The sequence below is a fragment of the Canis lupus genome, chromosome 2, assembly GCF_048164855.1.
Source record: "Canis lupus baileyi chromosome 2, mCanLup2.hap1, whole genome shotgun sequence".
Lineage (NCBI taxonomy): Eukaryota > Metazoa > Chordata > Mammalia > Carnivora > Canidae > Canis > Canis lupus.
Genome location: NC_132839.1, coordinates 21037957 through 21064013, shown reverse-complemented (window position 1 = coordinate 21064013; position 26057 = coordinate 21037957). Strand labels below are relative to the sequence as shown.

General features: G+C 38.3%; 1 protein-coding gene across 39 annotated transcripts in view; it reads right to left on the bottom strand.

The window, feature by feature from the left end:
• Positions 1–6271: 6271 nt before the first annotated feature.
• The window catches only part of MEF2C (myocyte enhancer factor 2C), a 169054-nt gene continuing 149268 nt past the window's right edge, over positions 6272–26057 (bottom strand). For 19 of the 39 annotated variants that reach the window (XM_072791994.1, XM_072791991.1, XM_072792020.1 and 16 more), the window contains 5 exons: positions 19883–20055; positions 18322–18345; positions 17309–17438; positions 16572–16707; positions 6272–11059 (listed from right to left, as the gene is read on the bottom strand). In XM_072791994.1, the coding sequence (XP_072648095.1) occupies positions 10738–11059; positions 16572–16707; positions 17309–17438; positions 18322–18345; positions 19883–20055 (785 nt within the window). In that variant the 3' untranslated portion in view covers positions 6272–10737. The remainder of the gene's footprint in view (positions 11060–16571; positions 16708–17308; positions 17439–18321; positions 18346–19882; positions 20056–26057) is intronic. The other 20 variants (XM_072792070.1, XM_072792056.1, XM_072792049.1 and 17 more) reach the window with 3 other exon arrangements.

Genomic DNA, 26057 nt, shown 5'->3' with positions numbered 1-26057 from the left:
AGAAAACTGTGCTTTATTAAGGTAGATGAACTTGCAAGGGCTGTTGTATATGTTCTCACATGGTTGTCAGTATCTTTAAAGAGAATTCTGGAGAGGATGCAGTGTGTAGAAGAAGTAAGCCATTTTTTTTTTTTTTTGGAATCCTTTCTTCATAATTGAGCTCAAAGGACTCGAAGTTAGGACATCACTCACTGAGAGTTTAGGGGGAGAGAAAGCAGAAAATATCATTTTTTATTGTCAGCAGAACTCTGAAATAGAGAACATCCTTTTTTTTTTTTTTTTTTTGATTTGGCCAAGCCATTTCTTTAACATGTTTTAATGGTAGGATTTTGTGCATGCAAAGAACGTAAACCAGGATAGTAAATGCAGAGAACAAGAAGGTAGGGATTTGTGAAAAAGTCACGTTGTTTCACGCCTTCCAAATGTTCCTTGGAAATTTAGCTGATGAATTAGAAACTACCAGAAAATGATATACTCTCCATGCTATTTCAGCTGGTTGTGATGGACACAGACATTGGATAAGATAACATGTTTTCCGTGTTCTAGTACTACAGCTGGGCTGTGTACATGTGGGAGCAGCTTACAATGACAATGAACAAGGCAGCTGTCAGTTCAACAGAAATCCAGCCAAGATCTCTAGATTTTTCAGTCTTAAAATTAGCCCAGCAGGATATACAGATTTTGACTAGGCTGGCAATGACCTGGAGAATAATAAAGAAAATCCACATATTGTTACAAAAGTATTTGTGATTTAACTATGGGAAACTGCCTGCTTCAGCAAGACTTTTTGCCTGGCTGGTGTGGGCAATAGGAGAAGCAAAGTCCTCATCTTAAGGTTTCCCTCCTGTCAGCCAGCTGAACATGACAGTTGATGAATCCTAAAGGCAAGGTCACGAGTCCTGAGGTTTGCTCTGTGCACTGGCATTTCCCATAGGCCTTTTTATTTTTTATTTTATTTTTTTCCCATAGGCCTTTTTAGTTAGAGGAAGGGTTTCTAAAAGTCCGTTCTGTTGGCATTTATATTTGTTTGGAAGGCTTTTTTTTTCTAAACTAAAATTTTCTTTTTTGAATAAGGAAGCATATTCATATAGTTTATGGATGAACACAATATTAATAAGTATATTATGTTAAGTCTTGTTCTGTCTTGCTTCCTAACCCCTCATTATCTTTGTAAATTTGTTGGTTTTTTTTGCATATGGTTCCTGTGCTTCTTTATGCAAGAACATTCATTGTTTTTGCCTCCTATATTTTTACCAGGAAGATAGCATACTATGTACACTATTCCATTATTGCTTTTTTTTTTTTTTTAGATTTTATTCATTTATTCATGAGAAACAGAGAGAGGGAGAGAGAGAGAGAGAGAGAGGCAGAGACACAGGCAGAGGGAGAAGCAGGCTCCGTGCAGGGAGCCTGATGTGGGACTCAATCCTGGGTCTCCAGGATCACACCCCGGGCTGAAGGCAGCGCTAAACCGCTGAGCCACCTGGGCTGCCCTCATTATTGCTTTTTTAATCTAACAATTTATTCTTGAACATTCCCAGTATATAGAGGCTGTTTCGTTTGGTTTCTTTAAACTGGTGCATAGTATTTCATTGCATTGATATATTACGAATGGTTTAAACATTCCTTTATCAGTGGGCACCTTCTCCATATTTTAGTATCATAGATACTGCAAATGTAGACTTTTGAATACAAACAGGTTTGCACATTCAAGCAGGGGTCTTATCAGTAAAGAAAAGCAAACATACACCATGTGGAATATTTACGGGATAAATGCTGGAGGACTTAGTCTCTTACCATATCTACTGCTTCTAGAAAGGTTTCTCTGTGTAGATACACTTAGTATCACTAGTGGGAAGCTTTAGGATGAGTCCTGCGGAGCGCGGCTTTCTGTGTAAGTAGACTGTGTTCTCTGCAGGGGCGTACCACGAAGCAGGGCAGGGGCATGCCACATGGCCTTTGGGGAAAGAATGTGATATTGCTAAGAAATAAAAATGCACATTGTAGTCATCCTAGGAAAAATCAGGACTGTGTTGCCTTCTTTTACCATAACTTTAGAGAGTAGATTCATGTTTATTTTGAGTAACTTGTGGGGGAGTAGGGATGCTGATCTCTTCAGTGCTTAGGAACTACCAACATCTTAATTGGGCTTCAGAGCAGCCCTCTGAGTTTAGTGATAGGTGAGAAAATCGATACCTAGATCTCACTTGACAGATCCTTCTTAGCGTGGGAGGGATAAAGTTGGTCTGATTATCGACCACGAGGCTGGATGACTCTGGAAAAATTGCATCTAGTGTCATGGAGCAGGGAGGTAAGGTAGGTCAAGCCGTTGGCGGAAAGGTACTCAATATATGTCAGCAGCTTGCCTTGCCTCACGCACCAGCCTCAGCGTCAGTTGTGTCAGGTCGCCTGCCTGGGCCAAGCAACCTTCCTGGCATTGGTGCTCTCTTTAAGGAGGGGAGGGCAGGGCAAGGGAACTGACATGGAGCCAGGATTTCTGGTGGTGGAGTGTTGGGTAAAGGGCTTTCTGAACTACCTTCTGCTCATGCTGGAGTCGCCCCACTGGTAGTTCCTGTGTCCTTTCCACCTGGCTCTTGCCCAAGTTACCGGATTCAAAGGGTGACTGTCATCACCATTTGGCGCTAGAGTAGAAGTTGGCTGCTAGGCTTGAGGATTTCAGGACTGGAGATTGTTCCTCGAGTCTGAGCCCGTCAACTGGGTGTGATGGAGCTGGTGGTCTGGCGCGGAGGCCACCAAAACCAGGAACTACTCTAGACCCAGAACCTACAGCACCTCCTCTGTGTTTTCATGACTGTAACCTCTGCCTGCGAGAGGAGAGGGTGAAGGAATAGCTTTATTTTTGCTGATAGAGCCAGTTGCTCTCAGGAAGTAAGAACAGTGGGAATTCAAGGGAAACAACCAGAGGGAAGCCCGCTTGGCTTTCCTCTTTCATCACAGCCACGGCTAGAAGTTGATCCGTAAGGGTAACGTAGGGAAGACGCCACAGGGACATGCACACAGAGTGGAGAAAGGACTTAACTCACACAACCAACACTCAGAAACGCTGGTCGAATAATTTTCCTTTACCAGGTTTAGTAACTCAGACTCCCAAACACCTCTGAAATGAAGGAATCCCGCAGGAATTGGGCCTAGGGGCACAAAACGTAATCCTCTGGCTGTTGGTGGGGATGGTTCACGTCTGCTCCTGCTCCCTGAGGTCTCCCCTGACCCACCAACATGCCCCGGTGCCGCCTGGCCTTTTCACAACCTTCTCCTTTACCCTTGGCTCTGCTGGCCCCTCACGCCAGCTCGCTTCTTTTAATCACAAACCTTGTGAAAGATTTGTTCACACCTGCTGCCCGAAATTTCACAACATCTGCTAGACAGCCTCTCTCCCACACCATTTTATTGAAATGATTCTTAGAGAACACCCGAGGCCAAAGTGTCCCTTTCTCCATTGCCCTTCTTTGTGATCCTAACACAACGTTTGACCTCGTTTTTTTTTTTTTTTTTTTTAACCTTGGAACCTCTTCTTGCCTTGAGAGCACACTTTGGCTTTCCTTCTGCCTGAGTGCTCCTTGACCTCACAGGTTCTTTCCTCTCTATGGTCGCCCCTCACAACATTCCCTTCTAAGCCTACTTCTTCCGTCACCCTTGACCTTCCCCTTGACAAGTCCATTTCACGGTCATGGTGTTCACTGTTACTTCCCTGTTAATAACATCCAAAGCTTTATCTTCAGCATTAACCGGTATCCTGAGCTCAAGTCTGCATTTACAGCATTCTCATCTGCTACTTGGATATGGAAGTGAAGCCCAACACGCTGGAAAGTGACTTAGTTACCTTCCTCACATGGCAGCAAGCTCTTCTCCATTTGCCCTCTGGACATTACTATGATCCTAATCATTTAAGCTTAAAACTGTAAACTTTACAGGTCTATCATCGCACCTGCCATTAATCTCCTCACTTTCTGAATTTTGACAGTTCCATCTCTTCTAAATCTTTCATTTAATTGCTTAAACCCCAGACTTCTTAACTTGCAATTACATAATCAGATCTCGGACAACTCTTCCAGTCTTGTCTCTTACTGCTCCTCTGCTGTTTGTTTAAAAACTTGGGAGCATCCTGGGTGAAATCTAAAACTGGCTCCTGTACGTGCAGAGCAAGGAGAGAACAAAGGGGCAGAGCACTCCAGATCTGCAGGTGGCAGGGGTACTAAGCAAGGGGACTTATCTATGAAGCTGGTCCTTGATGGGGTAAGACTAGTAAATCTCCACACCACCCTGCCAGGATCTTAAGTTTATATAGTGGTTTTAATTAACTAGGTATTCAGTCAGGCCTACCGTCCAGCTGGACTCAACAACACGTTGCTTTCTCAAGGCTGTGTCCTTGGAAGTGGCTCCACTATGGGAATGGTGGTGGGGAGTGTACCTTCTATGGACAAGGACGGGAGTGAGGATGCTCTGATTGTCTGGGTCCAGCTTGCAGGTCGGCTGTCACGTCCTCTTGATGACCTTCTCTGACACCTACACATGGCCATGCTTTATCCAAACAGGATGGGCCACCATTCCTGTAAATTTTTCTCTTGTTTTCCCAACTTTGTGCCTTTATAACTATTAGTTCCTCCTATAGAATTCTATTCCTATAGAATGCCCTCATCTAGGACTAGTCATAGATTGTGGGGCTCAGTGTGAAATGGAAATGTCCCCTTTTCAAAAAAAGCAGGGAAAAGATGCCTTGAAGTTTACTAAAAAGCTTTCCACTTTTTTCTGTGTATCTCCTCACATAATCGGACTTCACTTACAGATCAGACTCAAAGATGAAATTATCAAGATGGTGACAGTAGAGCATGAAACTAAGTGTGGGGCCATGTGTGACTGCAGAGGTCACATGCCCACTAATTAGTCCTGCCCTCACCCATCTGGGCTTTTCTCCAGCCTACTCACCCTCCAAAGACAAGTCTAAGGCTGCCTCTGCTGGGCAGATTAGGAAGTGTCCGTGCTCTGCTCCGCTCTGCACATCTCTCAAGTGGTTCCTTCCTAGCACTTTGCAGAAGTCTCTGAGAACAGTTTCCACTCCCTATGAGTCTTTTAATCTATTAGTTTATAATAGCTGATAACTTTTTTTCTTAAGAGCAAAGGCTACATCTTCATTCATCCTAGGAGTCACCACATGAATTACACATAATAAATGGTTAATAAATGTTTACTGACAATGAATAAAAAGAACAGAGATAAGAGCACGGCTATCTCGAAGCCACATGCAATGCTTCTCCAGGCTGCATTCTTTTTTCCATCAGAGCAGGAACCACCTAGCCCACTAGCCCAAATTCTTCAGGTGGCTGGCCAGTGCCTTCTTGTTTTCCCTTTCAGTTCCTAAATTAGTCTTTTTGTTGTCTTTCTAAGGACATTCCCTTTGGAAATTATCATTGAATTTTGGTAATGTGTATATTAAGTTTCAAAAAATTATGAGTTTACTTTTTTTTTTTCAAGAATTTAGATAAATGCCTATGGTTCTTTTGTTTTGCTTAAATAAACTATTTTTTTTTAAAGATTTTATTTATTTATTTGAGAGAGTGACAGAGCAAGCATGAACAAGCTGGTGGGGGATGGGCAGAGGGAGAGGGAGAAGCAGACTCTCCTCTGAGCAGGGAGCTGATGCGGGGCTCGATCCCAGGACCCTGGGATTATGACCTGAGCCGAAGGCAGATGCTTAACCACCTGAGCCACCCAGGCGCCCCTAAAGAAACTATTTTTGATGAAGAAAAAAAATAAATCTGGAGAAATACTTTCTACACATCTTAGTTTATAAATAATTTACTTTACTGTATGGTAGTGTTTTTCAGAATGACTTTTGGAAAAATCTCTGTGTTTAAGCAAGTTATCCAAGATCTTTGTGGAACTATTTTGATAAAAAAATTGAGGGTGTTATACGCCAGTAAGGAATTGTTGAACACTACATCTGAAATCAATGATGTAGTATATGTTGGCTAACTGAATTTAAATTAAAAAAACAAACAAACAAGTTGAACCACTTGATAAGAACGTTGAATTGCTTACACTGGCTGAATCCATATATCACCCCAAGAAAAGTGATCCAATTTACACCTTTCCCTCCAAAACACAAATTTTCCCCCTTTTCTAAGTATTTTGAGCTGGAAACTCAGAATGCTCACTTGCATTTGTGGGAGAAGCTGCTTTTCACAAACACGAGTAAGTGGAATAAATTTAAACAGCAAAAGATTAATAAAAAAAATGCACCACAGACACTGCATCACTAAGAAAGCCAGTAACTTTACTGAATTGTCTGCAAAATACAAATTATACCTTATTTCCAGCAGGAGAAACTTTTGAAAATTCCCCACTTTTATTCACTACAGACAGCTGAATTAAGTCCCTTGAGATACACAGATGTGGTTTAACTTAGTTATAACATCTTGTCATCTAGTGGCGACAAAGTCCAGCTTATGCCGCTGTGAGCCTCTATTTGAATATTTGTTGCAAATGCTTGTATGCCCTCATTTACAAGCTATTTTAATTACTGTCATGTAATGGAAACAAGTCCCCAGAAAAAGAAAAAGAAGAAAAATGATACAGCAAACCATCTGAAGCAATCCAAGTCCTATGCCTACAGTGACCCAGGTTTACTTTGCTCCAAGAGAACACTGGTACTGCATTCAAACCACAACAGAATCCATCACTTAGCTGACCTCTCTGAATTAAACTGAGGTATGAATCAATTTGAGGTATGAATAGGGAAGGCAAAATGCAATACCCGATTATGAAAAATAACCAAAATGGACAAATTGAATGTAGAAGATATGTGGCTTGGATTGCTCCACATCTTTGGTTAAAACATATTAAGAAAAGCCTTTAATTACATCTGTAGTCTGAAGCATTCTAACAGACACCAGTATTCCATCAATCTTCAAAAGATCTGTAGTGGCAGGAAATTAACGCCATATAAGTGACGACATCACAGCAGATGGCACAAATGGGAACAGATGAAGTATGCCATGCTTAGGCAACAGCCTTTATTGAGGGTTCAAGTGGCTGCTTCTTTAAAAAAAATTTTTTTTAAAGAAAGAAAATACAAAGCATTTACCCTCTGAAAAAATAAACAAAAGCATAAAGGGGGCAAAAAAAACAAAAACAAAAACAAAAAAACAAACCCCGCTAGCTCTAAATTGAAAGATGGGTATGTAAGAAAAACAAATACATAATAGTGTGAGAGGGCAGACATTCTTTTAAAGAGTGTATTGGAATTCTTTTTTTTTTTCTCACTTTAGTCAACCTTAAATTGATCTGAGGATGATAGGTATTTTCATATTCATCATTACAAAATGCTAAATTCCACCTTTGGGAAAAAAATAAGCCATTTTACTAAAAAACACAATTTTAAAAAAGGTTGAAATGAACAGCCTTCCACTCACCAATGCATACAATATACAGGTTGTGCAGCTTCCCTATATTGCATCAGTGTTACCAGTATTTAAGCTTAATATTACCAAAAATCTTTGAAAATAGGATTAGCTATAACAATATCTGTAGCTGTGTAAAACGCTACTTATGGTTCTTTTACTTGCAATGAAGAATGTTGCCTAAAATGTTACTCTAGGATGGGTTATGTAAAATAAGACTCCCTCAGGGCTCTGCCCTAAACTCCTGAATACAAAGGATTTACCGTGATAAAAACCCAAAACCATACTAGCTTTGCAAATACAATAAATGGTAAATTACAGATAAGGTAGAAGGGTAAAGATAGACAGTGATTGTTTACAGAAAGTGACTCATCACAATCAAAATTGTGCTTTTTCTCATTAAATCATCTTAAAAAAATTCTCAGATTATCCCTTCGCTATCTTGCTACCACTTTATATGAATTCAGTAGCGGGAACAAGAGATGACTGGCATCCATTTTCAAGTGATTCTGTTCTTTTTCATGTTCTTATAAAACTATTGTCAGAACTGCTATAAATAGCCAAGGCTTCTGCTGGTACTTTAGCTTACTTTATCTTCAGCATTATAAATTCACTTTTCCTTTGTTGCTGAGGCAAATTGCAGGTAAAAAAATTAGTATGGCTATTTTTTCATATTTTCACATAATGACCCTTTCCCACCCACTGGTAAATTTCTGCTGATATTGATAAAGTGTTTTGAAATGACAAAGAACATTTGTGACATGTTTGCATATTTTATACACATCAAGTTATAAGGATGGTTGTAAGGATGGGATCAAGTCTATGGTGAGGAAAATGACTTTCTTAGATTTCCCCCCACCTGTGAATATGTATGTGCGCGCGCGTGTGTGTGTGTGTGTGTGTGTGTGTGTGTTTTCAGGGATGATCCTCTGTTTTTCCTCTGCATAAATGTTTTTCTTTCATGTTCCATGGATACCTCAAGTAGTGGGATATATGGAAAGGTTGATAGACATTTTTTCTTTTGTTTTTAGTATACAAAACGTTAATACAAGGCAGGCTAGTATCCTATATGGATACAACCAAAGGTGTGATGTGGTCTAATTGTGGATTTCAGATCAAGTTAAGAAAAATACAGCCTGGTTAGTAAGGTCTCTTGGCTTTTGCCACCCAGCGGCAGCCTTTTATGGTGAGAAACACATAGCAACTATGCAAGTGAAAGAAAAGAATGGATAAGAAATGTCCTACACGTGCGATAGCAGTGTCGATCTTACTGTCTGGATCTTCGTTGCTGTGTATGTCAATGCACATGAGTGGAGATGAATCGACAGATCTTCACATTCCAAGAGAAGGAAAATCACTCCTAGATTGAAATCTCTTTTAAACAATATATATCAACTTTTTTTTTATGGCACTCACTTTTTAAAGGGTCTGAAAATTAATCCCTTATAGACGAATATTAGACAAGAGTCATCGTTATTTCTTGAAAAATTTAAAAAAAGGGACATAGAGAGGTTCTTTAATGGGATTTCTTGAAATGGCTATTAAATCTCTTTATTGAAGAAAAAAAATAGATGACATACATGCTTTATGCAGAAGTGACAATTGGGGGTCCTGACACACCGGGATTGTTCAACAGCCCTATATTGCTGACAAGATTGTTGAGGGTCAGTTAAAATAACTAAAAATGGATGACGAAGCAACTATCCCTTTACCTGCTTCCTTCTTGTCTAGCACCCAGTCTTTCACATTTTTCTTCTGTGGGAATTTATAACTTATGCGTCGAGTAAACGCCATATCACTTGTTTCTAGGGCCATATTTGCAGGACATGTGCCCCAACACAGCTTTTCTATTCTGGGCATGTTTCTAAAAAGTGTCTCAGATTCTAGGCTGAAAACCAACCAGATAATTTAGGATACGGGCAAGTTAGGGTATGCACTTACTGAATTCCAAGATGCATGGTGAAATGGTGAGATCAGAAAGGGGCCCTGCATTTGATAATAATGCAAAAACAAAAACAAAAACAAAAACAAAATAGCATGAAAGAAACTCATTAGTATATACAATGGATGTCAGTTGACCCAATAGATTGCTAATGTATTAAAAACAATTTAGGGTGTTGCAATGTGATATGTTCTAATCCCACAGGTTATCCTTTTGACAGCTGACCTTGAACTTATAAAATGTATGCAGAGTAAAAGAAAACAGAAAGAAAATAGTTACTCAAATGTGCAACTGCACAAATATACCCCCCTCCCGCTATTAAGATAACAAAACTTCTGCTATTACCATAATATTATATATATTAGAAAGCTATACACAAGCATGTTAATTTCACAGATTTTTTAAAAGATTCTTAATATTTTATATAATTAGAAATACACATTTCAAAAACAAAACTTCTACAAAGAGAAAACAGTTATCTTGGTTAGCAAAGCATGGAGTTCCTCATGGCTTAGGGTAGTGCTTTCTATACAAAAAGTCCTTTTTGGTTTTTTACAGGACTGTTTAAAATATTAGCGAAGCTATCAAGGGGGAAAAAAACACATTTTGGCTTAAGTAAACTACAAAAAGCCACAAATGCTTTGCAAACTCTGTCTTACCTTTTATATGAAAATAAGCAAAATGTAATGTACATATTTTTATATTTTTATTTAATAAGAGATGCAGACCCAGATTTATTTATTTATTTAATTAAATACGTTAGCCCTCAAACTCCACATTTTTTTTTTTTTTAAATAGGTATGGTCCTCTTTTAATGGTCGTTGATCCTTTTTAATGAGTGCCATACGCCAATGATATGCGTGCAGGTTTGTGAGCGCGTTCTCGGGATGTTAGGTGACCTGGTGTGTTCCTAACATTTACCAATGGCCACCCTTTGCCGGGTCTGTCCAAAACATCTATACATTTTTCTATATGTTGCATAACAGCTGCTCTCTCTTTCAGTAAAGATCTGCCGCTTTTGGCAAATGTTTCCTTTTGTCTATTTACATGTAAATAACGTTGAACCTGCAACATGACACTATCTATTGTAACATACATTTTGCAAAGGAGCACAACAGTGAAAAGAAGTTAGCCTTAAAATCTATTTTGTACAAGTGTTCTGTTGTACAACTCAAGTGCTAAGCTTATCTCAGCATTTCTGTTTATCTTTATACTGTATCACTGAGGCAATTTAAAAGTACTTTTACAAAACAGAGTACCTGACTTTTTTTTTTTCCACACACAGCACATATAATGCATATCGACCCCCCTTCCCCATTAAGGTATAGCACACACACACACTGCAAGAAAAAAAAAAACTATTAAGTAATAATCTGATCATGTTGCCCATCCTTCAGAGAGTCGCATGCGCTTGACTGAGGGACTTTCCCTTTCGTCCGGCGAAGGTCTGGTGAGTCCAATGGGGGAGTGGAATTCATTCCGGTGATCCTCTCGGTCGCTCCCGTCGTAGGAACTGCTACAGCTGCTCAAGCTGTCAACAGGAGACCTCCCCGCCTCGTGGCGCGTGTGTTGTGGGTATCTCGAAGGGGTGGTGGTACGGTCTCTAGGAGGAGAAACAGGTTCTGACTTGATGTTGAGGCTTTGAGTAGAAGGCAGGGAGAGATTTGAACTCTGAGATAAATGAGTGCTAGTGCAAGCTCTGTAGGAGGAAAGGAAACCCAGTTACAGATGGAGGAGGCCTGGAGCCCCCAGGAACTCACAATTACATCAAACATCAGCTTCAAGACTCGCATAGACACCGGAGCATGCCCAGAGGGAGGAGAGCAGTGCTTGGAAGCCCTCGGGGGGCAGCGCCTTCTCAGGGCCACTGCCAACGCCTGGGAGTAATTACAGGATTTCCCAGGATTTCCCAGGGCCAGGCCTCGTGAATCAGACCTCTAGTCTCTGACAGGCTCCCTACACATCCAGGTTACTGGCTCAGAAAGGCTTAACACCACATGCTGGAAAAAGCATTTTCTGTGTCCATGGGATTTCTCCCTAGACTAGTTCCAAACTATAACCTAAGATTTAAGATACAACTTTGAGCTTTTGAGTGAGACCCCTTTGATTTCCTAATGCCCGTGTGTGGAAATGATTGGAAAAAGCCTGTTATGGATACAAATGCTTCTCTCCATGTAATAAGCACATACACGTGAAGTTGTATGATCTTCAGAGAAAGTGTAGACAGTTCAAATTTCAAATGAATGAATCCATGAAATGCTACATTGAACTGTATCTGGTGAAGAGCTTGGAGGGGGATACGATGGGAAGCAGGGTGAAAATTATCTGCAGGACAGTTTAGCGTTGGCTTAAAAACACTTTGACTTCCTACGCCACTAAGACTGGTCAATAGGCTGCCTTCATCCTTTTGCAGCTACGTGGGATGCAAGTAGCGACTCTTTCCCACAAATACCTCAACTTCATTACTGCGAGGCTCTCCCTGCTGGGGTACTTAGTAGGGTATCACTCATCTTAGAGTTATAATTGGCAAGAGTTGAGGAACCTGGATTGTCTAAGGCTGTTGTAAAGAAGGATCTGGTGTGATTTTATTGTGTTTATAAGCCTTAATCCTCATTTATTCCAGGAGAGTGTAACTTTCCCTTCTTCCAAAATGTGGAAGAATTTAGGTACTTGAAGCTCTGGAGGGAAAAGCATTAAGCCCTTAAGTGTAGATTAGCAACCGCAATGACTTTGATCAGGATAAACCAGAAGAACACTGCCGACATCAATTTTAAGATGCTCTTACTGCTCTTGGATTCTGATCGCACTGACATTGGTGGCTAGAGTCAGCATTACCTGCCCATATTGTCAAGAACGTACAGATCTCTCTTCTAGTGAGGAGTCACAGTGAAGAATAATCCATACAAATACCCCCGTTCCAAACAAAGGAAAGTGAGCCTGTCTATTCATGGATGTGATTATGTTAACTTCCAAGTGGAGAGAATTAGATGACAAAAAGTCATTATGAGCAGTGAGAGAATGGGTATATATTTCAGAGGAAAAAGTGGAATTTACTTGGGGCTGGCTTTTTGGGAGATGCGCTTCAGGCTCAAGATGTATAGAGATATAAAATTAGTCAAAAGGAGTTTATCTTTGAGTGATGTTTTATACAAAAGCACCACCTACTGGCAAAGAATTACTTTCCTTCTCTTATTAATAGATGAGCTAATGTCTAGAATGACCTAAAGGAGAATTACTGGACTCCCTATTAAGCCTTTCTTTCTCTGGCTTTTATGTTATAAAATCAAAACAGTCTTAACATTTATATCAAGTTACCACATTGAGTGCCTATGATTGTCAATCACCTGCTTATACTCGTCATCATTTGTTTGTGGTTTTTATTTTACAGTCTATATTAGTAATTTTTTACAAGTTTAATTAAATAATCTTCAAATCAAGAAGATATTAAGACAGAGTTAGGGGAAACCCCTGTATTTCAAATGGACCCATAGTGGTGGGACTATTTTATCTTGGTTCAAAGTTACTTAATGATTCGTTTTGATGTCAGAGGAAATCATCTTTTGATTTCTGGAAGAAAGAATTTTCCTGGCTCTCGATAAGAAAGACTATTTCACTAAAATTTAATTAAATGCTTCTACCACGAATCACACACTTTTTAATAATGAACGTCAATTAGGAGTCTGAAAACAAAGTGGCATATCTACAAATACTTTTGGCTGCCCTTTGACATTTAGATTGCTTCTTCGCAGGCAGGGAGAACATGGACAATTAGAAAAAAATTTGGTGAGCTGGACTAGTATAAGAAGTTAATCTGGATAAATCAAAGAAAAAATAGTATAATCAAGATGCTGTTTGTTTCATACAGCTTTTAGAAGCTGCATCATCTACTCATTTACTGTATCTCCCATTGTGAACTGGCTTGTATAGGTGTTGCTGCATCTTTTCCCCATAAGAGATATAACACTTATTGCTTATCTCTTCCTATAAACAAATAGGCTAGATCCTAAGTTTTCTTTTTGGTGGCATTTCATTTGACACTGAAAGCATAAATGAAGCATTTTGAGTAGTTCTGGGGACACTAAATCCACAGTAATGAAATGTACGTGATGAATGAGATTCAGCTTCATTATACTGTGGTATAGGATTCCAAATAGAATGAAATGTAATTGGCTAGTCTCTGTTATCAAACTATTATCTTGAAAAGAAGAAGCATTAAAAATCACTTAGCTGTATACATGCTAGATTCAGATACAAGCATGTTGGTCTGCTTGTTCTTGAGAACAAAATTTTTATAGACATGTAATTGTGAAATACTCCATGTGTGTGGGTGAGAAAGAGGTGGGTGGGGAGACAGAAGCCAGAGATGCAAGTTGCCCATATCAAATCCTGCTGCAGGTTTTCATCTACTACAGATGTCTTCCAACTGGGAAAACACCTACCCTTCCCCATAATTGTTCAGAAATGAAACATGACTGGATAGTTTTATTCAAATTTCTTACTGCCTCCGCCCAGAAATTAGACTATCAAACTATATTTAACTTAACCTTTTAAAAGTTGTCTTTAAACACCCACATCAACAAAGATGGTGTATAGAAATGCTTCCAGAAAACAGGCTGCCCTTTTCTTAAGGTGATATGAGAAAAAAAAAAAAACACTTAGAAATTTCAGGGGCATCTTCTCAAATATTCATATTCAAATGACTGTCACTAACCCTTGATGGCAAGTTCCTTCTGCCAGTCAACTCTGCTTCCTACATCAAATCAAAGTATGTCATTTATCTGACTTGGTTAGATAAAATCAGATACTAGATAGAGTTAAAAGTAAAGCTTCAAAGAGTTAAAGGTATTTCCATCAAAAAAACATGAAGAGCTCTTTTACACTCTTAATTTTAGAAAAGAACTGTGGTGACCATCTTGGGCTGCTGGGAATATTCACTTTGGAGGAGCTGAAATATATTCTGCTCTACTTTGAACACTTATCTATCCAAAGGAATGTGAGCCCACCACACAAGAACATGAGGATACTATAGCCTAAAAAAATACTGATTTTTAAAATTAATTCACACTGTAAGGAATTAAGGCACCTCACATATTTTATTTTACATAGATATTACAACTTGGGATTTAAAAAGATAGTTTAACAATTATGTGAACATGGGCTACTCCCTCTCAAGGAAACTCCTTTTGAAAAAGCTACCCGTGTGTGTGTGTGTGTGTGTGTGTGTGTGTGTGTGTGTGAAACAGAGAGAGAGAGAGAGAGAGAGAATGAGAAAGAGAGGAAGGAAGAAAGGAAAGGAAGGAAGGAAGGCTGGCCCAAATTAGAAGGACTGGAAGGGGTATCCTATCTATTTGAGGGATAAGGGAAGTGATTAAGTGCAATAAAAACTCCTAGACTTAAATCTGAGTCAAATTATGCACCATGAGAACCGTTGCTGAAAGAAACCGGAACTACACAAAATGCTTCATCCTTGGCTGACGTAATTTGGTTTCTCTCTAGGCCAGTTCTCTCCTTTCTCATTGACTGAAGCCTTTATTAAGGGCAGCAGAGAATTGGATCCTTCCCATGCAATTTAGGGGACTTTTAAGATTATAGTATAGTTAAAATACATAAATAAATGTGTTTTATATATATAATGCAAATTATCAAGTGTTACTAAACACAAAGAAAGCCATATTCAGAGAAAATAATACGGCTTTTGACATTGATAATTTCTTTTTTTTTTTGACATTGATAATTTCTAAGGAAATTTAGTCCTCTAATGGATGAATTTTGTGAAAAATGAGAAGTGAACAGCTGCCTTTACTTTTGCCAAGAAGCAAGTACAGTGGATTCACTGCTTTGCCACGGCAGTGCAATGCCGCATGTGTGTGTTTTAAGATGGCCTGGATGGTATCGTGCAGTTAGTGATAATTAGCTTAAACAGTTATTGCAGTAAGTGTCTACTTGCATAGTTAACAATTCTGAGAAAATTTAAATCTCCTAAAAAGAGAAACTCTGTTGCTGATTAATATTTAATAGATCTTCAAAGTTAATCTTTTAAGAAAGCACAGCAACAGTGTCGTGTGAATTTATTTTATTGCTTACATGACAGGTCAGGTTTTCAACAATAAGGATTAGTGAGCAGGATACACATAAGCAAACAGTGAATGGGAGAAGACTGCATTACTGGAGCACTAACCCAGGTGAAATCAATTCAACAAGAAAGCTAGGAGGGCACGGAGGGTAAGAGATGAAGTTGTGATGTCAATCAGTGATCTTTATTCTAATCAGTGTTTTATTCTCATTATGTCTTTAGAAACAGAAGTCTAGAGCTAGCTAACTATTTTAGCCAAATGGCTCAGAAGAAAAGTAAAAGTGAGGCAGATATATAGAATGTTTCTAAAATATAAACTCTCATGTTTCAATATTTTATACCTCCCTAATATTTTCTTCTGAAGATTAATTGGTTAGTAAGTTACTAAACTTAAAGTCAGATCTTTGATTCACATTTTAAACTTAAAAAAACTCTCTGTTTTACAAGTAGCGTGAATTACGAATTTGGGGCTTTTTAAAGGTTTGAACATTTCCATAGATAAACGACAGGAGTCATTTTTTTCCAATAAAGACATTTCTCAAAATTACCACAAGGGGGCAGAAATACACATATTCTGATTTCAGAAAACAACAGAAATTATTTTTATACCCAAATTTAGATAATTAGTATATGTATGCATCTATACACATATACTTATATTTGTATGATATCTATAAACATATAACCTTATGAGGAGTATTTTATAAACATGAAATCAATAGAATAGTAGATCCTACAAATACTAAGATTAGCATCCATTATGTGGTGAATGCTGAGTGATAAGGATTCACAAATATCTCAAAAATTTAAAGAACTTATAAGTGTCTTCTTATGTCCCACATGAGCTATATGAAAAGTTAACTATGAAATTTTTTTCACTGATTGAAGTGGAAACCAATATAGCTTAAAACGATAGGGAAATAATTTATCTCATTATCACAGAGCTCCGTTCCTCTTAAAATATAAGAAAAGTAATATTTAACCTACTTGAAAATATACTGATCTGATAATTTCACATTTTGATTAAGTAGAATTTTACATCCTTTAATGGGACACCAGAGCACAGTATTTAGAGACTGCTTTTGTCATTCAAGAACACATTCTCAAAGTGTTTTATAAAAGAAATAATATTGCTTACCCCAGTTGACTGAGGGCGGATGGCGGCATGTTATGTAGGTGTTGCTGTTGCCAGCCAGTTACTGACCCAAGATGAAGAGCGCTGGCGGTGTTAAACCCAGACAGAGATGACAGGTCTGCACTACTCAGAGAGTACTCTAGAACAATAAATAAAAAATGAAGGAAAATGCTTAATTTGAAAATTATCGAACGGCAAATAAGCATTTCCAGTTTAAAAATATTCTATTAGTATTATTTAATGATTACTGTAAATTTTCTTACTTTGGGGGCAGAAGGGCTGATAAAGCATCAGGAGCAATTTTAATTTAAAAGAGATATATCATATACCCAAAATAAGTATTCCATGAAAGCTTTGAAGTATTACAGCTTGCAAAATTGGTTTATTAGAACTACAATCTGGCACTACAGTATATATGTATTTGATGATCTAGAAATGTTTTTTAAACAATCCTGAGAAAGTGAGCTTTCTGCTACATCAAAGAAATAGTGGCTCATTTTCCTTGAATCTGGTCTCTTACATTGAATTCAGGTTGGGTTAATAAAACTTTCAGTCTCTTAAGAAAGAAAAATATGGATATTCACTTTGTCTTAGAAACAAATAGGTAATGGTATGGTCTCTGGACACCACAGGTACTAACTAAAGCTTCCTAATAGACTAAAAGGTACTATCTTTTTTTAAATCTTGCTTTTTAATAAAAAGTATTTAATGTACTATCTGAACATGGCAAAGCTACTCACCGGTACCATATGTTGTTGAAATGGCTGATGGATATCCTCCCATCCCTTGTCCTGGTAAAGTAGGAGTTGCTACGGAAACCACTGGGGTAGCCAATGACTGAGCAGACTGGGAGTTATTTATCCTTTGATTCTTTTAAAGTAAATAAAGAGACATTATTGATACAATTTTTTTAAGTTAAAAATGTTAGATTTCAGTACTAGTTTTGCATATAAAGAGATAAGTTGGTACAAATCTCATGAAATTAATCATTTAACATGTGTCTCTATGAACTCTGCCAACCCTATCATTTACAATCCTTCAAGAGACCAGTTGTTGCCATAGTAACCCATTACATCAGTATCTCCTAGGCAACTGAACTAGTAACAAGTACCATAAGCTTTATTATGGGTAAAAAACAGACTATGTTGAAAACTGATGAAATATGTATACTGTACTCCATTGTTTCAGTTTTTATTCAAATGCAAATTAAAAAAATTAAAATCAACCACGGTGGTTTTTATGCTCAGTTCTATACACAGCAGAGCAGATGGGCAGAAGTTCATGCCACACTCTGACCAGCAGGTGGTGCTCTGACCACTTTTTTCAGATTCATCTAAACTTCCCTCCGAAGGAGATGGCAAAGCAGCTAACATGTATATTTAACTCCTTACAGCAAGAAGATTAAAGATTCACATACATTTAAAGATCATGAGGCGTTAATTCTTAGAAAAATAAGCATCTTCGTGGTTTATACAATTAAGGAAATTATTTTTGTTAGAATTTTACTATAAATCCTAAAATAAAATTGAAAACATGGTCTTCACTTACAAAGGCTGAGACAGAAAAATAAATAACCTGACATTCTTTTCACCTGTGTGTGATACCTGAAATTAATGGCATTTAAATATGGTTAATGTTGACATACTATGGCAACTTCTGAAATCTTCCCGGTTTACTAAAGCCACTCCACCTAAAAGTCATCTTGGGTTTCTCCTTACATGTGCCATTTAAGGGAAGTACTCTTACTACTTACCAAAAGCAGGTCGACATCCTCAGACTGAGAGCATGGGGAAGGAGTTTTATTAATTAGTGTCTGTAAATATTTATAATTGGGCAAAATCTTTTCAACAAAAGGCAAAGCATTTTCTGATAGACACAACAGTTTAAACAATTTTAAAACCCAGACTCTACAGATAACTCCTTACAAAGACATTCTTTGTTTCTCTTAATGAGCTGTTTGTCTCAAATGTGAAGACAATCTACCCAGTTTTCTGCACAGGTCAGTGTCTCCACCTTCGTTATTTCAGCACCATGTTTTGAAAAAAAGAAAAAAAAAAAAAAAGGCTGTACTCTGAAACCCCACTTGCCGGAGGAGGGGGGAACTACACCTGGCTGCTGGTGAGAGGCTGTGCTGACCACTCACGGCATCCCTGGGAGAGCATCAGTTTTAAGGAACTTGGAATAAATCTGCTGATAGAGACAGCCTGACATGCATGGCCCACACTGCTTGGCTATGGCCCTGTGGGAGGTTTTATTTATTAGACCCAGTCTTTTCCGAAGGGAACGTTGCATATTATGTGATTTTTTTTTGGTTGATATTCAAAATTAATCTGCACTGTGCCATAATAAACTAATCAGTTTGCAGGACTGTTTTACCCTGAAGCTTGCCACAGAGCACAGAAAGAAAAAAAAGAAATGTGTTTGCAGAATGATCTAAATTTGTCTACTGAATCTTGGTTTTAAATGTTCTCACTCTTAAGCAAAGCTAATTTGGAGAACACTGATGTAAGTCTCTTTGTTGTTGAATTTGGTCCCACAATTATTATCTTTGTCTTAGCCCTGCAGACATAGGAGAAAGAAAAATGATAGAGTCCAGGGATATTATTTATATTTCTTATTTATTTTTTATTTAGTTTTTCTTACAGTGCCCACTTCTTGATGTAAAATATAACCTTTGTTCTCAGAATGCCTAGAATTTTAAAACAATTTGCTTTGGAGAGGTAGTTATTTGTATGAAGCACATATATGGGAAGATGAATTGAGGCAGTGCACAGGCATATGCTATATTAAACATTATCACTGCAATATACTCAAGAAAAGAATGGCCAATTCATAGGAGAATGCTCATTTAGAAATTATGGAAAAGATCTTTGGTTGTCAGCACCTTGAGGACATAACTAGTTCAATATTATGTTATAAAATTCCCTATTCTGTGAGTTTGATTCTACCATTGGTCAAACTCTTTGTGCCATAAGCATAGTAATAAGTAATGATTCTTTCTAATTATAAATTGGAGGCCTTAAAAAGAAATGCTTATTTATTTATTTATTTATTTATTTATTTATTTAATTTTTTGCCCCCAAACAGGAGTTTTATAGTGGAGTTTATTGGATTTTTTTTTTTTAACATGGAAAAGGGAAATGTGAACCAGTTACCAGAAATAATGGCTAAATACAAAGTGGGCTCCAGCAATAGCATGGATATGTTAATTTTCTGGGAGCACCTAAATAATTCAGAATGTTAGAAAAATACAAAAATAGCAAAACATATACAAAACATTATCAACATTTATTTAAAGTGTAGTGTCGCATTACCACTGATGGCATCGTATTCTTGCTGCCTGGTGGAATAAGAACTCGGAGATCTGGTTTACGGTTATTCATCCCTAAATTCATGGGGGGAGGAGATTTTGCTTGCATATTCTTGTTCAAGTTACCAGGTGAGACCAGCAGACCTGGTGAGTTTCGGGGATTGCCATATCCGTTCCCTGTTAACACGAAACAACGAAAGCATTCAGGAAGAAATCTAGACTCAAGTACGATTCTAGATTAAAAGTACTCTACAAGATTCTAGATTAAAGTACTCTACAAGATTAAAAATAAAAGCTTAACAAGGTAAGACATACAACAAAATCTGTAGGATGACCAACAGCCTCTATGTAAAGAGTAACCCAATCAGTGAGTTTTTAAATATTCTCTGAAGATTAAAAATGTTTAATGAGAAGAGAGCTAATATATACCAACTTGCTCAGAAATCAACATATATTTTTTTCCTATTAAAAAATTCATGAAGAAGGTCAGACCTGTGTTCAGGGTCTAAGGAAAGCACAGAGTCGGTCCTGCACTTTAACTGACTAGCTTGGCAGAGGTCTGGCTGGCGTGACTCACTCTTTGGGTTCAATGGTTTGGGTTTTATTTTGTGTGTCTGTGTGTCCTTAAGGGCGCACCAGTAAGACTATAATTTCTAGGACATGCAGGAGGCGTATCCTCTTTCACAGTCGGCTGTTGAGTCCCCGTTTTCTTGGAGTGGTTTCTCCTTATGGTTTTCTTACATCTGGTTTGCCCTCCTCTCAAGTTCAGCTCATGACCTGAAGGCTTGCTTTCCTGCTCACGCAGAGTTTCAAAAGGCAGGATTCCTTCTTAAGAGCTGAAATGAAGGCATGATGCCTCCACTGATGTACTGATTCATCAAGGCACAGAGACAGTCATCTGATGTGGACACTGCAAGGGTTTTCGTAGACATCTGATGTTCAAACCCCTACTAATAGAACTGGATAGCTGAAGGATGCCATTTCTCATAATTCAAAATATACTTCTCCGTGACAGAAGAGCTATGGGGGGAGGTGATGCAAACTTAGCTGACGCACAACGTCTTCTGCTGGCTTTTCCCAATGCCTTTGGAGAGGAAGAGAGACCCACCACCCAATGCAACAATCTTTGCTGGAAAACTAGATAGGTGTTTTCTGAAGGTCTCCAAAGGAGACAGTCAAACCTCAGTGTTACGGTTGGTCAGTCCTCATTATCATTATCCCGAAGCCCAAGTGTCTATTACCCCAGGACGAATGATACTGTGCGCTACCCTGTGGGGAGGCAAGGACGTGGCCCCAGTCCTCAAGGCCCCGCAATTTCTTTGTGGTAATCCAGTATCACGCATGTGTGAAATGTGCCAACCAGGACAAGGCAGCCTAGGGAGAGGTGCCCACAGAGTAATCCAGATTAAGAGTTACCCAGTTCCCCGGAGGGAAGAGATTATCCAATAAAGATTCATCTAAGAGGCAGGAATTGATGTGGGCCTTGAAAAAAGAGAAGAGACAGAAGCTGGGCTTCTGACTGGGCTCGGGGAAAGGACGGAGGTGGGAATTTATGGAGTCAGAGACACTGTGAGCAAGCTCATTAGAAGGGAACTCATGAAAAGAGAGAGGAGTGTCGAAGACCTTGGAAGGACATGGAGATCTTGACTTCCAGGCTGACACATCTCGGGTTTAAAGGTGGAAATGCAGACCCGTGAAGGTTGCAGAGCAGGGGTGGAACACAGGCCTCTAAAAGTGGACAGAGAGATATATTGGCATTGGGATATCCTGTCATTTGGAAGGTCTGGGAGTATGAAGCAGTCTGGAAACTATTGTGATGGCCTGAGCTAGAGGCGAGGAGGGTGTGGGAAGGCAAAGCACAGGTATATTTCAGGAAATATTTATGGAAACATCCTTTGAATTAGAATCCATTTGAGGCAAACTACATAAAGCACATTTGTTCTTCATATCCCATTCATTTACCTGTCTCATTTTATGCATGAATAAACAGGCTGAATATATAACAAATAACTACAAGATTAAATCTGTCAATTGGGTCATCCGTAAAATTTTCCAAGTTACTGGGGCAAAAAATAAAAATAAACGAACTCCCCCTCCCCACCAAAACATGTGTCAAGTACACAGTAGTTTCTTAGGAAATGTTGGTTGAATTTGAATATAAATTACTCTTCTGTAAGAAAACTTCACCGAAAGTAGCTAAATTCTCTACAGCTGGCTAAATATGTCAAAAGCCAAAATTTTCTTTTCCAGTTAACCTGGACAGGTTTTGGTGGCAAAAGTTATCACATGAAACAAATACATTTACCTAGTATCACTAGGACAGATACAGAGAATGTGCTTACTTACAAAAATGTTTGATAAAATAGAGTTCATGTTTAATATGTCTTAACTGAATCATTCTTGTGAATATGTTAAGGCTCTAGTTTTAATTAATATATTCTACTGGATAAAAAAAGACTGAGGAAACCAAGAAAAAATTTGCACTATACTTTGTCAGCCGAAGTTCAGTCTGAAACACTCAATACATATGTCACTTAACTCTTAAGCCTGCGTGAGATCTGGTTTAAATAAACAATTAAATGGAAAATTAGGTGGGTAATTTCAAAAGAAGGGGGGAAAAAGTCAGTTAAGCAGTGCAATGAAGCTTGAATAGATCAGAAGAAACTAAAACCCTGGCTTGGTAGATGCCAATACTGGTTTGCATGGAGGAGTTATTTTGCTAAAAGGAAGTAAAACCGCTTTGTGAAATGTGTTGTCCTGTGATATGACAAGCACTGGGCCAGTGTGCGAAAATGGAAATGCTTCACGGATGCTCTGAGAAAAGGTCTTTTTTTTTTTAAATAAAAAAATTTTTTTTTCTACAGTAAACTCTCTGAGAAATTCCAACAAAGCCTCCATCTCTCTGCCCACATTTTTAAACAATGATTTAGGGCAGCAGGAAAAAAAACAGTAAACATGCATTACAGTTTTTCATCCAATAAATGCCTCAAAACTAAAAAAAAAAAAAAAGGATTTGAAAAGCATTCTATTTTTCTCTTGGAATATTTCCTGTTATTTGGAAATTATGCCATTTTAGAAGATTAGTCACATATTTTAAGGTGTTTACATATTGAATATAAAATATTTTGTACCACGATGACACTTCTTAAATTCACATTTTTAGAGCATAAAGTTATTTTTAAGAACAAATAAATTCTGCCTTTTACCGGTGAATTTCTGCTGTTTTTAGCATATTGTGCCAGCTAGCATTTTGGAGCCGTATAATAACCATTTCTGTTTCCAGCCACCAAGTTGTTATTCTTTTGGCATAATATAGATTCAGGAATGCAAGACTGTGGATCCTAAACCAGCGATATAGAAACCTATCATTTGAAAATCAATGATGAATACATGCGTGTGGTTTACTGCTAAGAAGAGCCTGCATTTAAACTGGCTTGGAAACCGCGGGCCTCCTCCTCACTCAGAACGCTGTGGCCTGCGTTGAGGCTGTTGTCCTACCTTAAGATAAATTCACCAAAGAGAATGGTCTCATTCAAAGTCAGGGGTCTGGGAGGTGGGCAATACTACCTCTCAATAACCTCCTAATAGACAGACCCAACCTTGCTTTATGCTATGTTTTAAAGTTACCCTCCGTCTGGACAATGATCAATTCAGATGTGACTGTATGCAGATGTCACATTCCCCTGACCACTTAAAAGCACAAAAATTATAAAGCATGAGTGAATGGATTTCCTGATTATAGATTATGAGAAAATGAAGAACAGACCAACTTTAGAGTCAGTTCGTTTTATAGTTTGATTTGATTAAAAATATTGTTTCACATAAAATACAACAATTTAAGCATTCACAATATAATTTTTATGAAGGATAACAGAATCGACCTCGATTGGTTACAAGTTTCTAAACATTCATATTAAAACTAGTGTAAATATACAAAACTTGAAATGTGTGAGGAGAAAAAAATTTTTTTTCTCTCTAGTTAACTTGAAAACACTTGCTGCTTTTTTTTTTTTTTTTTTTTTTTTTATTGACTCCTATTTTAAGAAGTTGTAAATTCAAAGAACATATTCCTGGCTTAAGATGTTGTGAGGAGGACATTTTGCCTTGTCCCACAGAGCTCAATTGAGCAAGCATGTAGTTCTCTTTGAACCCAAAGTTCTAAAACTTTCTCTTACTTGGGTGTTTAGACATGAATCTCTTCACTTTTCTCCCCTAGGACTTTCAATTATAAATACAAGCATACAAAACTAATAAAAGCACGAAACAGATACTAGCCTTTCTGAACCAAGGCTAATTTTTTCATTATTAAAATCTTTTTTTCAGTCTCCCAAATTGTCATCTTTGACTTTTCCAGCTTCCTCTTCCAGCTCCCTCTCCAATCAGATACCAAAACTTGTTTTCTTCAGAAATGCCTCTCTCCATCTCCACTGCTACCATCCTAGGTAAGGCTTTCAGGATAAAATTCCTTTCATTTTATCATGGTTCCTGGTCTCCAGTTGAAGGGTTCTTCACCAGGTCTAAAGATGGGCTTCACAAAGGTTGTGAGTTCCTTAAAGCTGTATACAAAATTTTGTGCACACGTGTGATAATAAATCTCATGTACGGTCTCAAGATTTTCTCTAAAAATCTTTCTGAAGTGTTGCTTCCATTCTGTTACTTTTTCAGACCATACTTAATGCTGTTGGGTCAGTGCCCTGCTGGAGTCTCAGAACTGCGCAGAGTCTGACCCCCCACCCCCCCATCTCACCTGATTTCCAATTTCCACACCCAAGCTCACAGTCCTCTGGATATGCTGGAGTCTTTGCTCTAGCAGTGTCTGCTCTCCTGTTTAATTCAAATTTGTTTTAAGAATCAACTAGCACCCCAACTCTTAAATGTGAGTTCAGACAACTCTGCCCACCTTGAACACATTCCCTTCCATCCTGCTGCAATTAGAGGCAGTGATACACGCAGAGGGCTAGCTCTTTAAGTGCTCCAGATGCTTGTAAAACAGACAGACTATGCTGGAAAAATTAGGAGTTATTCAGGAATGGCGCTAAAAGTTAAGTTACTGAGGGAGTATGAGACTAGAACTGAAAATGTAACACGTAACTTGCTAATTTCAAATATCAAGGGTCTCTCCTCTATATGCTACTTGAGAACATTTCTTATTTTAGATAATGATTACACACTGATGACCAAGTACACTATTGAGACAAACTGCTCATCAACCATATAATATTAAAGTCAGGAAATCACGCAAGTGCCCAACTACTAAATTTGTTTATAGAGAGTTAATTGAAGCTTCTTTTTCACTTGTTGCACCTGTTAATCATTTCACAGCACATTACCTTAGTTAGCTAACTGCAAGTGGTAGAATCAAATAAAGTAGAAATTTTCCCTGATGAACAGGAAAACTCTGAGGCACTGGATCTTTTCTACACTGACGAGTGCTTATGCTCACTGCCATAGGTTGTCTCTATAAACCTCAAAAATAATTTACTCATACATAAAATGCCCACCAAAGGATGGGCTGCAAGATATCCCATGGTGGAAGGGTGGTAAGTAAGAATGAATAGGATTTTATTAGGTGGTCCAGAGAGAGACTTCCCAGGGAGAGGGAATGCATGAAAGATCTGAGTCACGGCTGTATTGGAGAAGGATGAGTGTTCCCATGAGAATGGAGTACCAGTGGTTTCAGAGTATGCAGTTTTCAGAAGCTGGAAAAATAGGCTTGACTAACACAAATCTCTCAGATCATGTTAGCTTTATATTCTAGAATTCACACTGAAACTTCTGCTACACTTCGTACTATAAAGCAGGAGCAAAGTTATAGTTTGTGAATGGCAAATGACATCCTTAGCTGTCCTTTAGGACTACAGTGTCAGGGACGCCTGGGTGGCTCAGTGGTTGAGCATCTGCCTTTGGCTCAAGGTGTGATCCCAGGTCTGGGAATCGAGTCCTGGACCACATGGGGCTCCCTGTGAGGAGTCTGCTTCTTCCTCTGTCTGTATCTCGGTCTCTCTGTGTCTCTTATGGATAAATAAATAAAATCTTTTAAAAAAAAAGGAATAAAAATAAAATAAAATAAAAAAAGTGTCAACGGAAGGGGCAGATTAGAAGTTAGACTGCTATAGAGAAGCTAGTTAGGACACATCTGCCGTAGATCACGTGAAGAATGAGACAGCAGGCACAGGAAG